Source organism: Hemitrygon akajei, chromosome 1 (assembly GCF_048418815.1).
Source record: "Hemitrygon akajei chromosome 1, sHemAka1.3, whole genome shotgun sequence".
Lineage (NCBI taxonomy): Eukaryota > Metazoa > Chordata > Chondrichthyes > Myliobatiformes > Dasyatidae > Hemitrygon > Hemitrygon akajei.
Window position 1 is genome coordinate 58610587 of NC_133124.1, and position 17078 is coordinate 58627664.

General features: G+C 40.6%; 1 protein-coding gene across 4 annotated transcripts in view; it reads right to left on the bottom strand.

The window, feature by feature from the left end:
- myom1b (myomesin 1b) overlaps positions 1-12514 on the bottom strand; it is a 159676-nt gene extending 147162 nt beyond the window's left edge. For 2 of the 4 annotated variants that reach the window (XM_073043756.1, XM_073043748.1), the window contains exons 1-2: positions 12180-12514; positions 11221-11411 (exon numbers count right to left, since the gene is read on the bottom strand). In XM_073043756.1, coding sequence (XP_072899857.1) covers positions 11221-11357 — 137 coding nt within the window. In that variant the 5' untranslated portion in view covers positions 11358-11411; positions 12180-12514. The remainder of the gene's footprint in view (positions 1-11220; positions 11412-12179) is intronic. The other 2 variants (XM_073043766.1, XM_073043777.1) reach the window with 2 other exon arrangements.
- Positions 12515-17078: the final 4564 nt, after the last annotated feature.

Consider the following 17078-nt stretch of genomic DNA (forward strand, 5'->3'; position numbering starts at 1 on the left):
CAGAGCCCTGTCTGATCTTTGCTTCCTAAACCTTAAGTATGGTTCCATCTTTGTCTTGACTAGATGATCCACGTGTTCCTTCACCCTACCATCTTTTCTCTGCTTCATCAGGACAAACCTTTACAGAATCCCATGCAAGTGCTTCCTAAACAAACTCCACATTTCCCTGGTACATTTCCTTGAGTGCATCTATTCCCAATTTACACACCTTGTTCCTGCTTAATAGCATCATAATTCACCCTCCCAAATTAAGTACTTTTCCATACCGATTGCTCCTATCCCTGTGCAAGACACGGGGAGTTATGGCCATTTTCTTTGAAATGCTCACCCATCCAGATCTGTCATTTATCAGGTTCATTACCTAGTACTAGATACATTATGGCCTTTCCTCTAGACAACCTGTCCACATATTGTGACAGGAATCCTTTCTAGACACTCCTAGCAAATCCTGTCCCTTCTAAACATTTTACACTAAGGAGTTGCCAATCAGTATTAGGGAAGTTGAAGTAATCCATGACAACAACCCTGTCATTTTTGCACCTTGCCAAAATCTGCCTCCCAACCTGCTCCTCGTCGTCTCTGTTGCTACTGAAGGTCTGTAGAATTACTCCCTATAAAGTGAATGCTTCCTTCCTATTTCTGACTTACATTCATACTGACTCAGTAGATGATCCCTCCACAACATACTTCTTTTTGGCTGCTCTAGTACTATCCCTGGTTACCAATGATTCCCCACACCCCTCCTCTTTTACCTCCCTCACTGTCCCTTTTGAAACATTTAAACTCTGGAACATCCAGCAGCCATTTCTGCCTTTGTGACAGCCAAATCTACAATGCTGTAGTTCATGTACTGAGCCATGTTCCAAATTCATCACCCTTGTTCCTAATACTTATTACATTAAAATAAACACATATCAACCTATCCAACTGAGTGCAGTTATGTCCTATGCATTATCTATCAGTCCTCACAGTCTCTCTACATGTTGTATTTTCCTTACACCAACTGCTACATCCTCTGTCCTATCACTCTGGTCCTCTCTCACCATTGAACTAGTTTAAAACTTTGCCAATGCGTCTATCAACCTGCCTACAAGGACAGTGGTCCCACTCAGGTTCAAGTGTAACTTATCCCCTTTTTACAGACCATAACTTCCACAGGAGAGATCCCAATGATCCACAAATTTAAAACCCTGTTCCCTGCAACAATTCACACATTCACCTACCATGGTTTACTATTCTTACCCTCACTGGTGCATGGCACAGGTAGCAATCCAGAGATTACTACCCTTGTGAACCTGCTCTTCAGCTTCCTGAATAGCTCCTTATATTCGCTCTTCAAGAATCATTCCTTTTCTTACCCATGTCGTTGGTACCAATATGACTTCTGGTTGCTCACCCTTCCTCTTTTAAAGGCTGTGGACCCAATCTGAGACATCCCTTACCCTGGTGGGGGGGGGGGGGGGGCAATATGCCATCTGGGAGTCGTCCACATTCACAGAATTTCTGTTTGTTCTCCTAACTATTTAATTTCTTATTACCACTACTCTCCTCTTCTCCCTCCTTTATTTCTGAGCTCCAGAGCAAAACTCAGTACCAGAGACCTAGTCACTGTTGTTTTCCTCTGGTAGGTCAAGCCCCCAATAGTATCCAAAGCTGTATACTTACTGTTGAGGGAAATGGCCACAATGGAATCTGTTCTATCTGCCTATTTCCTTTCCCTCTCCTGACAGTCACTCAGCTACCTGCCTCCTGCGTTGTAGCTGTGACTACCTCCCTGTAGCTCCTACCTATCACCTCCTCATTCTCCCAAATGATCTGTAGGTCACCCAGCTCCACTTCATTTCCTTAACATGGTATGTAAGGAGCTGCACTAGACTGGAGGACCTCCCAGATTTGCCACATCTTGCAGGAGAAGCACACTACTACCCCGAGATCCATTTTTGTTATCCTAGCTAAAGAAAGAAACAATAACTTGACAGACACTGTTTCTAGCCTCAGCCTCTTCTCACCGAAGCCTCTTGAGCCAAAGCCTTAGTTCCCCACTCTGTCCACTCACACTATGGCCACACTCACAATGGCTACTCCAAATCAACCTATTTTCTTTTTATTGGTCCTTGCCTACTGCCTGATAAACCAAGCAATCTCAAGCTCTGCAGAATGTCCTGACAGGCCCCACTCACTTTTAAAATCTGGCACTACTTACACAAGTAACTGCTCCTACAATCTCAAACTTTGTAGTAAGTTGGGCTGACATACCTGTTTTCAGGTAGTATAAATCTAAATTTAAGCATACCTTTGACAATCCATGCTGAACATTTCTTTCCAGTCTAGCTTCACCTCTGATCCAATCTTTCCCAATTAATCAGTTATCACCATCAACTACACCATTTGTCATTTGAAACAGCTGACCACAACAAGATATTGATCATTTCAATCTGGTGTTAAGTTTTCAAAAATTCACCAGAATATGTTTTCGAATGCATTGTATGTCTTGATTTATATAAATCAGAAATACATTCTTGTCCGTAAATGAGTAGTATGCTGCTGCCACGTTGAGGCTCATGTTGATGCACTGACTATTTAATCTTGACGATTTTGTCATTGTCATGGTGGTTAAATGCTAGGCAAGTTCAATTTTTCCATTAATCACATTAACTTCAGTTTGGGCATATGGGCCTTCTGTGAGTTCCTGCTCTGACAAACTGCAGCATTATTTATATCTTTAGCATGTATCAGTGGCATTTCTGTAGGTGTCATACTTATGCATACAAAATCAAATGTGAGAATCTGTGTGCTTAATAACTCTGATTCACTTTGTTCATCATCTAAACCACAAACAGACTTTCTGTGCAGGGTGCAATCAAAAAAGCCATTGATGTTCCAGTGCTGAGCTGTGTCCTTCAAAGAGATACATTCATCTGATTTCTGATTCCTTTTGATGGTTTTCTTGCATTCCTATGAACCATCATTTTCTCCAGCTCCCTCATAACCAATTTCCACCGTGCTGCTTGTTCCAGCAACAACTCCATGTACCCATTGTATGAATTGAAAGGCCACTGCACTGCATTTTACTCATCAAGGCTTTCAATGTTGCAGCATGGCTCTGAGTGGTCATAAATGCCGTTGTAGCCACTCTTACAATTCTGCACATGCATCATACCTGCAATACAGTGGTAGGGATGAAAGGTTTTTGATGGAAGCCCAAGACAATTCCTTTGGTTTTCATCTTCTGCATATCAGCTTCATCATCATTATGTACTGTATCATATGACGTGGGTAATTATGGTCTAGGGTCATGATTGTTCTTGGCAAATTCTGCAGTGCCTATCCGATATTCTATGGTTTGCTGCTTTTTGCTCTCCTACTTCTCTAACCAGGGGAAAAAGCTGCTTTCAACTTCAGTGAAATCCTTGTGAGGGCGTTTATCAAAAATCTGCTAGAAGTCCATATAAGTAACAAATCATTTCTTTGATAACTTCAATAATCTCTTTGATTTCCTCAAGTTTTGAGTTGATGAATATATTAGATGATCATTGCATATGTGTACATATTAACAATTGATTTTTTTTTACAATGATGTGCAGTCCATCCAGCAATATAATGAAAGCAAATATGTGGAGATTTTAGCAAAACAGTCAACATATTCTGGGGGGGGGGGGGGTCCACTACATCAATGCTAATTCTCTGAAAGAGCTACCTATTAACCCCATTTCCCTAACCTTTTCCGTTGCTCTGAAAATGTTTCATTTTTAAATTTTCATCTCATATAATTTGAATATTATGGAATCTGCTTCCACCATGTTTCAGGCAAGGCATACCTTAATGACTTAGACGAGTTTTGTCTTATTACCCTCCCCCCCCATGGATTTTTGGTCATTTATTCTAAGTCTGGATTGTCTGTTTTTTGACCTTGCGGCAAACAGTATTTGACTACCTCCATTAAATCATATCCTCTGTTGCACTAAAAAGAAAAATTCCAGGTGCTGAATCACTAAAGACCATAAGACATAGGAGCAGAATTAGGCCATTCAGCCCATCGAGTCTACACCACCATTCTATCATGGCTGATTCCAGATCCCACCCCATACACTAGCCTTCTCGCCATATCCTTTGATACACTGACTGATCAGAAAACTATCAACTTCCGCCTTAAATATACCCATGGACTTGGCTTCCACTGCAATCTGTGGCAGACCGTTCCACAATCACTATTCTCTGACTAAAACAAAAATTCCTCCTTACCTCCATTCTAAAATGTCACCCCTCAATTTTGAGGCTGTGCCCTGGAGTTCTGGATAGCCCTACCATAGGAAACATCCTTTCCACATCCACCCTATTTAGTCCTTTCAACATTAGGTAGGTTTCAATGAGATCCCCCTGCATTCTTCTAAATTCAAGTACAGGCTCAAAGCTGCCAACCGCTCCTCATTCCAAAATCATCCTCATAAACCTCCTCTGGACGCTCTCCTATAACAACACATGCTTTCTGAGATGTGTCTCCTAAGTCCCTCTGCACCTCTGATGTTTGAACCTTCTTCCCATTTAGAAATAATCTGCACTGTTGTTCCTCTTACAAAAATGCACCATCATACCTTTTCCAACACTGTATTCCATCTGTCACTTTTTTGCTCATTCTTCCAATTTGTCTAAGTCCAGGTGCAATCACATCACTTCCTCAGCACTACCTACCACTCCAACTATCTCTGTATCATATGCAAACTTTGCCACAAAGCCATCAATTCCATTATCTAAGATCAATGACAAAATGTGAAAAGTAGCTGTCCCAATACTGACCCGAGGAACACCACTATTCACTGGCAGAAAACCAGAAAAGGCCCCTTTTATTCCCACTTGCTGCCTTCTGCCTGTCAGCCATTCTGCTATCCATGCCTGTCTCTTGCCTGTAATGCCACGGGATTTTATTTTGTTGAGCAGCCTTGTGTGTGGCACTTTATCAAATGCCTTCTAAGACTCTAAGTAAATGGCATCCACTGCCTCTCCTTTGTCCATCCTGCTTGTTACTTCCTCAAAGAACTCTAACAGATTTGTCAGGCTAGAGTTCCCTTTACAGAGACCACGTTGACCTTGACTTATTTTATCATTAGTTTCCAAGTAGCCCGAAACCTCATTCTTAATAATAGACTCCAACACTCTCCCAACCACTGAGGTTAGGTTAGCTGGCCTATCATTTCCCCTCTTTTGCTTTCCTCCCTTATTAAAGAGTGGAGTGATATTTGCAACCTTCCAGTCCTCAGGGACCAAGCCAGAATTGAAAGATCATGACCGATGCATCTGGTATCTTTTCAGCAACCTCTCTCAGGACTCTAGGATGTAGTCCATCTGGTCCAGGTAATTTATCCACCTTAACACCTTTCAGTCTGCCTAGCACTTTTTCCTTTGTAATATCAATTGCACTCCTGCTCCCTGACACTCACGGACTTCTGGCACACTGCTAGTGTCTTCCACAGTGAAGACTGATGCAAAGTACCCATCAAGTACATCTATCATTTCTTTGTTATCCATTACTATCTCACCAGCATCAGTTTCCAGTAGTCCAATATCAACTCTCACCTCCATTTAACTTTTTATATAACTGAAAAAAACGTTTGGTATCCTTTTGGCTAGTTTGCCCTAGAATTTCATCTTTTCCCTTCTTATAGCTTTTTTAGTTGCCTTTCGTTGGGTTTTAAAAGCTGCCCAAACATCCAACTTCCCACTCACTTTTGCTACCTGATATGCCCTTTCCCTGTCTTTTATGCAGTCCTTAACTTCCCTTGTCAGCCAAGGATGACTACCCCTGCCATTTCAGAACAACTTCTTCTGTGGGACTTATCTATCCTGCGCCTTGTGAACTATTCCCAGAAACTTCAGCCATCTCTGCTTTGCCGTCAACACCGCCAATAAACTCCTCCAATCCACTGGTGCAAGCTCCTCTCTCATGTCTCTGTAATTCCCTTTTTTCCATTACAAATACTGATAGGTGTGACTTATGCTTTTCCCTCCCAAACTGCAGTATGAATTCAATCATATTATGATCACTGCCTCCTCAGGGTTTCTTTACACTTAGCTGCCTAATATTATCTCGGTTATGACACAACTCCCAATCTAAGATAGTATTTTCCCCAACTAGGCTCAAACACAAGCTGCTCTAAAAAGCCATCTCATAGTCACTCAACAATTTCCCTCTCTTATGATTCGACACCAATCTGATTTTCCCAATCCCCTTGCATATTGAAGTCCCTCATTACTATTCTGACATTACTCTTATTACATGCCTTTTCCAGCTCCCTTTGCAATCTCAACCCCACATCTTGTCAACTACTAAGGCCTACATATGATTCCCATAATGTTTTTTTTACCCTTGCAGTTTCTTAACTTCACTCAGAGGTTCAATATTCTCTGACCCTGTGTTATCTCTTTTTAAAGATATAATTCCATCTCTTACCAACAGAACCACACCACTACCTTTGCCTTCCTTCCTGTCTTCTCAATACAAAGTATATCCTTTGATGTGTCCTTGAGGGTTCAGAGGAGATTCACAAGGATGATTCCAGGAATGAAAGGGTTATCATACGAGGTCTGTGTTTGTACTCACTAGAATGTAGAAGGATGGCGGGGGGGGGGGTGGGGGGGAATCTCATTGAAACCTTCTGATTGTTGAAAGGGCTACACAGAGTAGATGTGGAAAGGATGTTTCCCATGGTGGGGGAGTCTAGGACAAGAGAGCACAGCCTCAGGATAGAGGAGCGTCCATTTAATACTGAGATGCAGAGAAATTTCTTTAGCCAAAGGGTGATGAATTTGTGGAAATGTATTACACAGGCAGCTATGGAGGCCAGGTTGTTGGGTGTATTTAAGGCAGAGTTGATAGGTTTTGTTTGGACATGACATCAAAAGTTACAGGGAGAAGGCTGGGAGTGGTGGGGGGGGGGGGGGGGGGAAGGATCAACTATGATTGAATCATGGGCCAAATGACCTAATTCTGCTCCTATATCTTATGGTCCTATGGTCGTATGATCTTAAGCTCCCAACAGTGGCCTTCTTTCAGCCAATGCCCACAATGTCATACCAACCAATCTCTAATTGCACCATGAGTTCATCCAATTTATTCCAATACTATGCACATTGAAATATAGCACATTCAGTCCTGCATTCTTCGCCCTTTTGAATTTTGCCTCTGTGGTACAATTTATCTTTTTGTTCTGTCTGAATTTGTACCCAGTCATTGGGTTGTCCTTCCTTACACTCAAGTTACATCGATCATCTACTTGTAAACCTCCAGGCTCATCCTCAGCTCTATCATACTGCTTATCATCCCTCTGCCATACTAATTTAAGCCACTCCCAACAGCTCTGGTAAACCTGCTGCAAGAATATTGGTCTCAATCACCCCTCATCCTAAATGAGCCCCTCGTCCTCGTTTTACATGGCAGTTGACAGACAGTGCAAAGCTCTGACATCCTTTCTAATGTGCTTCAGGAATTAGCCAAGTACTGGTTATTGGCATTTATAGCTTCATGTCACAGGTCTAACTGAATACAGCTGAGGTCCAATCAATGACTTTAAAAGCTTTACCACAGCTTCATTCTTTTTGTTTCCTATACCTCCATTTATAAAGCCCAGAATCTTGTTACTTTTTTCACTTGATTAGTCACTGTCAAATAATGGAATTTAGAAACCATGAACTCTCTTCACTTTTTGAAAATGTCATTTGCTTCTCCACTTTTACTTTTCAAAATGTATTGTTTTAAAACATTTGTTGCAGTGTCATCTGTCATGAAGGTGTCCGCCACAACACCAAGTTGTCTCCAAATGCTTTTTACAGTCCTCTTCATTCTTTTCTATATTTCTAACCTTTGTTCCATCCATATATTTTAAAATGGTGCCTCCTGTGCCTAAATGCAGATTAATTCAAATCAGCAAAAGTAACCAAGGCCAGCTTTACATTTTGCCTATGAAAGGAAAATAATTACTATTCATTTTCTGACATTCAACCTATTTTATATCTGTTGTTACTATCACTGTAATTGCACAGGCTTTCATTTTGCTAGCATTTCTATTATTATGTAGTATTATAAACAGCAGTCATCTTGAAACCCATACGAAAATAACAACTGAATTATCTCATCTGAGACCATTGTTGGGTTAATCAGATAGGATTTTCCCTTATCACTACTTTGCTAGTTGTCATTTATTAGCCAACAGGAATCTAACACCCTTGGGCAATTGTCTCCAGATGTCTTCCCACTGTCAATGATAGTCTGATTAACTAATTGCTATCTAATTAATTCTTCTGCTTTTTTAGGTCGAGGGCATGTACAATTTTCAGTCCTCAAAACATCTGATTGCTTGAAAGATTGTGGGATCTGCAATTGCAAGGATTTGGCGGTTTGACTAACAAAACAGTTAACTAGCCCCTATTCATGTTGTTAAAAGAGTGCTGTCGGACTGCATGAACTCTGGTGTCAGAACAAACTCATAAGAACAACCACATCAGTGTTCAAGGCCACAAATTTCCATGTATCAGTTTCTGCTCCCAAGTCATCTACTGAACAAAGCAGCCAACTGACAGCATTCAATGAAATTCTGCACCTAAATTCATTTGTATCAGATGCGAGGTGTGAAATAAAAATACTACCCAGCCCAATCACAGACAAGAGATATCTGCAGATGCTGGCAAACCAAGCTTCACACACAAAAAGCTGGAGGAACTCAGCAGACCAGACAGCATCTGTAGAAAAAAGTACTATTGACATTTTGGGCCAAAACCCTTTGGAAGGATTTTGCCCTGAAACGAAGGGTCTCGGCCTGAAATGTCGACAGCGCTTCTCCCTATAGATGCTGCCTGGCCTGCTATGTTCCACCAGCATTTTGTGTGTGTTGTTGTTTGAATTTCCAGCATCTGCAGATTTCCTCGTGTTTGAACGTTGACTATACTTTTCCCCCCCCCCATAGATACCGCCTGACCAGCTGAGTTCCTCTAGCATTTTGTGTGTGTTGTTTGGACTACCATCCCAAGCTTTTTTGGAAAATACGTGACATTAAAATCGCTTTGCAAAATAATAAAACAATGAAATCATGTCTATAGACACACAATACTTTACAGAAATTTGCTCTTTGATCCGGCTCAGTCCACTACCATAGAAAAAGTGCTAATGCAACATACTTTCAACTTCAACATAGGAAGACGCAAATCTAGTAACAAATACACCAATGTTTGATGGTGGCCAGGCAAATTGCTATTATAAATCATGCAATGTAATTAGTGTAGCACTTAAAATCCTTCATGAGTCACACAAAATTAATACAGAAAATTTTCTAGCTCAAATGCCCAAAATCCTGATCTGAACATTTAGAATAGAAAACTCCCACAAGTAGTATATACTCATGTTCCCAATATAATGTCATAATTAATAGTGACAGTTACAATAAACTAACTCAGAAGGAACAGCATTGTCTGTGTTTGCTTAACCATTCAAAGTGACCCTCTTTACATGCCATCAAATGGTAAATTGCTGAGATTGAAAAATTGTTGTTGACATCCTCTTGTTAACAATTGTTTTACCTTTCTCCTAATCTCCCATACAAAAATTATTTGGTTCTCATAGCAGAGAGGGCAATAGTCATTTAAAAATAAAACAGTGAGAGTTCAGAGCCTAAGCATTCCTGTAAGGGTGGAAGATTAAAAAAGTGCAAGTCAAAGGTCAAGGGATATGGAGTGTCGGTTAAAGAAAAAGATCGTAGTGGCAGTAGGGAAAGTGAAAATAGAAGTGGCTCTACAGGACCTGCAGAGGACAAAGTAGGAGATCAGATAGGGGATAGCACTGATGGGCAAAGATTAAGGAAAGAATGTGAATAAAATAAGTATATTAAAGGCAAAAGAGTATCCAGAGAATATACAAGGTCCATTAGCAATACGTGCATGGAGTCAAAGGATATGGGTAGAATATTAAATGAATATTTCTCATCTGTTTTTGCTGTGGAGAAGGCAATTAAAGTTGGAGAATTCAGGGTGGAGGATAATGGAATTTTACAGCAAATTACCACTGAGAGAGAAGATATATTAGATGTCTTAGTGGTGTTAAGGGTTTGCTAGTAACCTTTCATGTTCATATCATAATGGCACCAAACTATTTTACTATGTTAGTGGTATGATATATATGCAAGGTGCTTTTATTTCTATTGTTATGATTGGCTGATTATTGAGTAAAACCAGTAGAGCTGAGAGATTAACCCTCTCCCTGCTTCACCACACTACTTTCTTGTGACTGACTAGGCTACATGTATAATTGGGTGTTTATAGCATGATTTCAGTCTGAAACCTACAATAGACCAGTATAAAACAAAATACATTCAAAGCAACCACAGCTGGAAGCAAATAGTGAAATTTATTAGCACCTGAAAGATTTAGATTGGTCTATTAAATGGGATCATTCAATTCACCATACCATTTTATGGGAATCAACTCAATCAAATGGCAGTCACTTTGACTTTGAAATATTGAGAAACACACATTTATTTCTAACATTTACTACATATGATTCAGATTTTCTATAGCTGTTAAATCAATTAATTTCAAAGCAGACATTCTATAGAGTGGAAAAATCCAGGCAGACTATTAGACATTTTATGACCACATTATTACTTTAATTATTTGCTTTTTGCAGGATGGCCAACTAAATATACAAATAAAAGTAGAAAATGCTTCAGAGAAATTTGACAGGTGAGGCAGCATCTGTACAGAGAATGTTCACCTTGCAGGTTAAATACCCTTGAAGGGTCTCTCAGCCTGAACTATTAATTATATTTTTGCTTCCACAGATACTGCCTGATCCACTGGGTGTTTCTAGCATTCCTTGTTTTTTTCTTCTTTGGAATCCAAGCAAATGGATTTTTTTTAAAGTTTTGTACTAATGAATACTCCCAGAGTGAGAGAGTTTAATTGGAATAGGTCGATGTTTTCTGAGATCCCTAGCTTCGACTGAGAAATTGCTCTGCAAGTTAACAAGATCTAATAGTTATTTAAACCAAGATCCCTGCAGATGGTCAAGAATTTACATTCAGACCAAATCCTGGAAATTTGTTACAATTTTGGGAGCGTTCCCTGTTGGCATACATTAAAATACAACCTAAACACCGTTTACGTATTGGAGAACTTTGCAAATTCGGGGTTGGTGTTCCATCCCCAGTCAGTATGTGACCCTGACAGTCAGTGTCTTACCCGTGGGAGCGAGTTGTAATTTTGCGCTTTTCCTCCAGGCGGTAGTCTTGCATAGTGGACTGCAACTGGCTACTACGATAGTCGCGGTCATAGTGCCGGTGGTGCTTCTGGTAAAAAGGTAATGATAGCGAGGACATGCTGGCAACGTAATATCCAACTCTTGGAACTTAGTTGTATGAATTCTCAGGAATCTGTTCATAGATAAAGCAGAAGCAAAAACAAAATCAGGTAAAGGGCTCAACGATCTGCTCCATTAATGTAAACAGAATAAACCGACAATGATGTACGTAGGTCATTGTCAGTGGGTGAAGTGTAGAGTGCGCTGAAGCCAAGATATAGGTAACAGGGTTCTGATTTATTTCATTTTGTTTCCATTTCTGGTCCGAACCTTAGCTGGTCAAAGTAAGTAACAGCTATAGCAGTACCGAGAAACATTTAAATCTTTATATCTAGCAAAGTTTCAGTATAATTTATCATGATTGGCAAGAAATGCAAAATAAGAGTACAGGGTTTTCATTATATATAAATATCGATCATATTAAATAAAATTAATTGTATTTCTAAATAACCGGCACTACGTTTGATGGTTTTAAATAATTCGTTTTAATAAACACAATTGGCTGCAAATTGACTATCGTTCGTTGCATTTGGGCACATTTACATCCAATTTCCCATGTTAAAGTAATTCTGATAGAATTGTTAACATCCAACCACGGAGAATTCAGCTGAAGTATAATACGGGTGCGTTCTTGCTTTCTAAGTGTGCCCGACAGAAAACCAAATTAATAAAACCCAGTGATTCTGGGCGAACTCGCCAGTTGAACTATGTGTTGAGTGCACATTTAGAACTGCACCGGTCAGCTGCCAACGGAACCTAACTTTTTAACAAGGCAAACAACATTTAAGTCACAGAACCGCCGCAAGAGTTGCTGAATCTACTGAGAAGCAGGCGCACTTACCAAATGTCAAATGTTTTCTGGGATTTTGTTGTATATACAAGAGAGAACGCTCGGTGTGATGTATCGGGGAAAGCAATGGAAGGAAGGCGGCTGCAGACTCGGCTGCAGCGTTCTGTACAAAAATAATGCCTCCCGTCAGTGGAATGTAAAACCAGAGTCCCGACCTTTTATGGCTTGAAGGATTGATAAATATAGCACTAGAGCAAGTAATCAGTCTCCCAAGCTAGAAATCTCAAGGGATTGCATGCAGGTAAAGAGTTGTTTAACGTTTCATGGAGACAGAAATAAGTGTTTGCAATTAATGGAGTTCAAGCTTCAAATCACCGATCCCTTTTACCCACTCGCTTCTTAAGTCTGGATACACACCACTAATTTTAGCCACCCTCTGCCCCTCTCACGGGATTGACCTGATAGCTGATCCGGTGATTGCATACACATATGTGGACTGAAAGGTGCCAGAATCACAATCTTCTTAGCGGTTCTCTGATCCGAGGTGACCTGCCTCCTCGCGAGGTCGGTGCATTTTGAAATGACTGATGAACCCGTTGTAGGAACCGCAGGCTGTCACAGATAGGGCGAAGGGGACGTGGAAGATGGAAATGGGACGTTTTGAGGAGCAAGAGGCGTCTATGCAAGATTTAAAAATAAATAAATTTTCAACAGGTCTGCAAAACAGCGGTTCTGCTTCATGGATTTAACACACTCGTGCACACATACACACACGCAGAATCACAAGTATTCCTACTTCAGATAATCCCTAGCAAGAGCAATACTAAACGATATGTGTGGCCAGAAATTATGATATTCAACAACAACATATGTATTAATTTCAAAACCTAGTTATTGCATCAATAGATTGCTGAATACGCTCATTTTGTGACCGAATTTCCAAATCTCTTGCACAGCTTTTTCTTAACTCAAAAGAATTAAACAAATTAATTCATATTTATTTTAACCAAAACAATGTTAAAATAAATAGGAATTAATTAAACACACACCAATCCATGCACTGGTCTGGCTGAACTTTCCCACCTCATATTAAACAATCAATATTCTTCTCTCCCTCAAATTGATGCCCACATTAATCAGGCAAAGATTAAATAAGACAAGGAACTACATCAGGAGCCTAACATCAGTGGCAGGAAAGTTAACGAATCATCAGGGATAGGATCAATATACATTTGGAAGGGCAAGGATTGATTAGGGATATTCAGCATGGAATCAGAATCAGGTTTAATAACACTGGCATATGTTGTGAAATTTGTTGTTATACAGCAGCAGTACATTACAATACATAATGAAAATGGTAAATTACAGTAAAAAGTATATATATATTAAAAGTTAAATTAAGTAATGCAACAAGAAATAAAAATCAAAGTAGTGAGGCAGTGTTTATGGGTTCAATGACCATTCAGAAATCTGATGGCAGAGCAGAAGAAGCTGTTCTTAAATTGTTGAGTGTGTGCCTTCAAGCTCCTGTAACTCATCCCTGGTGGTAGCAATGAGAAGAGGGCATGTCTTGGGTGACAGGGGTCCTTAATGACTGATGCCACCTTTCTGAGGCACACTCCTTGAAGATGTCCTGGATGCTCTGGAGGTTAGTGCCCATGATTGGAGCTGACTGCGTTTACAACTTTCTGCAGCTTACTTTGATCCTGTGTAGTGCTCCTCCCATACCAGACGGTGATGCAGTCAGTTAGAATGCTCTCCATGGTACATCTGTAGAAATATGTGAGTGTCTTTGGTGACAAAAAAGCCTCATGACTTTGACTGTGTGAAGAAGTGACCAAGAAGATTGGAATGGCCAGGGAAGTAGGCATTGGCTTTTGACAAGGTTCTACAATGGTGGTCTGGGTCCTGATGGTGAGACCACATGGGATCCAAGGTGAGCTAACCAATTAGACACAAAATTGACTTTGTGGAAGGTACCAGAGGGTGGAGGAGAAGCATCCTTTTACGAAGGAGAAGACTGTGGCCATTGGTGTAGCACAGGGATCAATGTTGCGTTGCCATATTTTTCACCAATTTGGATGAGAATGTAGTTGGCATGATTAGTGAGCTTGTGGATGACACCAAAATTAGTGGTGGGCTGAACAGTGAAGAAGATTGTCTAGAGTTTCAATGGAGTCTACATCAATTGGGAAAGTTATCAAAGGAATGCAAATAGAATTTAATGCAGATAAGTGTGAAATGATGCATTTTAGGAAGTTAAACACAGTACATTGAATAGTCAAGCTGTGGGGAATGTGATAAAACAAAGAGATATGTGGGAAGAAGTACCAAGTTCCTCAAGCCTTGCAATATACTGTAGGTAGACAAGGTGGCGAAGAAGGCATTTGACATCCTTGCCTTCATCATATGGAACACTGAGTTAAAAACACAAGAGATTCTGTAAATGCAGGAAATCCACATCAACACATACAAAATGCTGGAGGAACTCAATAAGTCAGACAATACGTATGAAAATGAATAAACAATGAACATTTCGGGCTGAGTCTTGAAGAAGGGTCTTGGCCCAAAAAGTTCACTGTTTATTCATTTCCTTAGATGCTGCCTGATCTGTTTAGTTCCTCCAGCATCTTGTGTGCATTACGCATTGCACTGAGTTATAAAAAAGCTGCGATGTCATATGACAGCCTTACAAGATGTTGACAAGAGCACACCTGGAATATTGTGCGTGGTTCGGAACACCATACTACAAGAGAATGTGGTTAGGGTACAGAGGGTGCAGAATAGTTTTACAAAAATTTACTGGGAATGGGGGGCTTGAGTTACAGTGAGAAAATGGATAGGCTGGGATGTTTTCCCTGGTGCAAAAGAGGCAGAGGGGTGACACATTAAAAAGGTTTATAAAATCTTGAGGTGAATTCACAGGTGGATGGTCACTGTCTTTTTCCAAAGGTGGGTACCTAAATTTAGAGGTCATACATTTTAAGGAGAGAAGGAATCTGGGGCACAAACTTTCAAACAGGTGATGGTAGGCGTATGGAACATAATAGCAAAGGAAGGGACAGATGCTGGAAAAACACATCTAAAACATAATTAGATAGCTGGGCAAGTGGGCTTAAGGATGGCCTATGAAGTTTACTTTGGATAAGGGTGAAGTGTTGAATTTTGGGAAGACAGAGCATTATAGGACCTGGGAAGTGTTGTAGGTTGGAGGGATCTTGAAGTATAGCTGTTATTGTGCTGACCTTCATCAATCAGGGCATTGACTATATAAGTTGGGATATGTTGCATTTGTACAAGACATTGGTGAGCATGCATTTGGATTATTGAGTTCCATTTAGGAAAGATTGCATTAAACTGTAAAGACTGCAGATAAAATTTTTAAAGATATTGCCAGGGATTAAGAGACTGAGTTATGGAGAGATGGCAGAGTGGGACTTTAATCACAAGAGCATAGGAGAATAAGGGGTGATCCTACAGAGATATATTAAATCATGAGGGGCAAAGGTAGTGTGAATGCACACAATCTTTTTCCTAGGGTTGTGGTGTCAAGAATTAGAAAGCATAGGTTTAAGGTGAGAGGGAGAGAATAATAGGAACATGAGGGGTAACTTTTGCACCAAGAAGGTGGTCAGTATAGGGAATGACCCACCAAAGGAAGTGGCTGAGGTAGGCGCATTAGCAACATTTAAAAGGCACTTGAACATGTATATGGATATGTTAACTCTCAACAATAATGATTCCGTGGGCACAGAGAGAATCTGTATTTACTGACAAGTACCTTTATTGGAACAGTTAACAAACACATGAACTTACAAAACTAAGTGTGCACTCCCTTTGGGTTTCCCTGACCCTCCATGAGTTGTCAAAGATTAGCAAATGTAATTACCTGGGGAAAGAAGTCTACAATGGCCAGGCATTCCTTTCAATTCTGATGTAATCTCCACATTTCCAGTGTGGGGTCATCCACTGCTGCGGTAGTTGGTCTGATACAGTTGTTGCTGTTTACACTTGCAAAATCCTCCATTCTTATCCTTTTCCTTATCAGATCAATCTGTTATCTTTCAATTTCATTGGCTCAAACTCATCTGACTCACCTATGTCAGCTTCTCACTGGGTCTGGCCCAAGGGTACAAGCAGAATTACTTACAAGAGAAAATCTGCAGACAGTAGAATCCAAGCAACACACCAAATTGCTAGAGGAACTCAGCAGGCCGGAAACCAAGGACAGTCAATGTTTCATCCAGAGACCCTTCAGCAGGACTGGAGAATAACAAAAGAGATGAGGGGTCAGAGTTAGAAGCTGGAGAGGAGGGGAGAAAGAAACACAAAATGATAGGTGAAACTGGGAGGGGGAGGGGTGAAGTAAAGAGCTGAGAAGTTGATTGGTGAAAGAGATACAGGGCTGGAGAAGGGGGAATCTGATAGTAGAGGACAGAGGCCATGGAAGAAAGAAAAAGGGGGAGGTGCGCCAAAGGGAGGTGATGGGAAAGCAAAGAGATAAGGTAAGAGAGGGAAAAGGAGATGGGGAATAGAGAATGGGGGCATTACCAGGTTTGAGAAAGTGATGTTCATGCCATCAGGTAGGAGGCAACCCAGACAGAATAAAAGGTGACTGAGTGTAGCCTCATCATGATATAAGAGAAGGCCATGGATGGACATGTTGGAATGAGAATGGGAAGCAGAATTAAAATGGTGGCCACTGGGAAATCACACTTTTTATGGTGAATGGAGCATAGGTGCTTGGTGAAGCAGTTATAAAAGACGCCATGCCAGGAGCACCAGATACAATTGGTGATCCCAACAGACTCACAGGTGAAGTGTTGTCTTACATGGAAGGACTGTTTGGGGCCCTGAATGGGAGTGGGGGAGGAGGTGCAGGGACAGGTTTAGCACTTCCTTTTGCAAGGATAAGTGGCATGAGGTAGATCAGTGGTGAGGGATAAATGG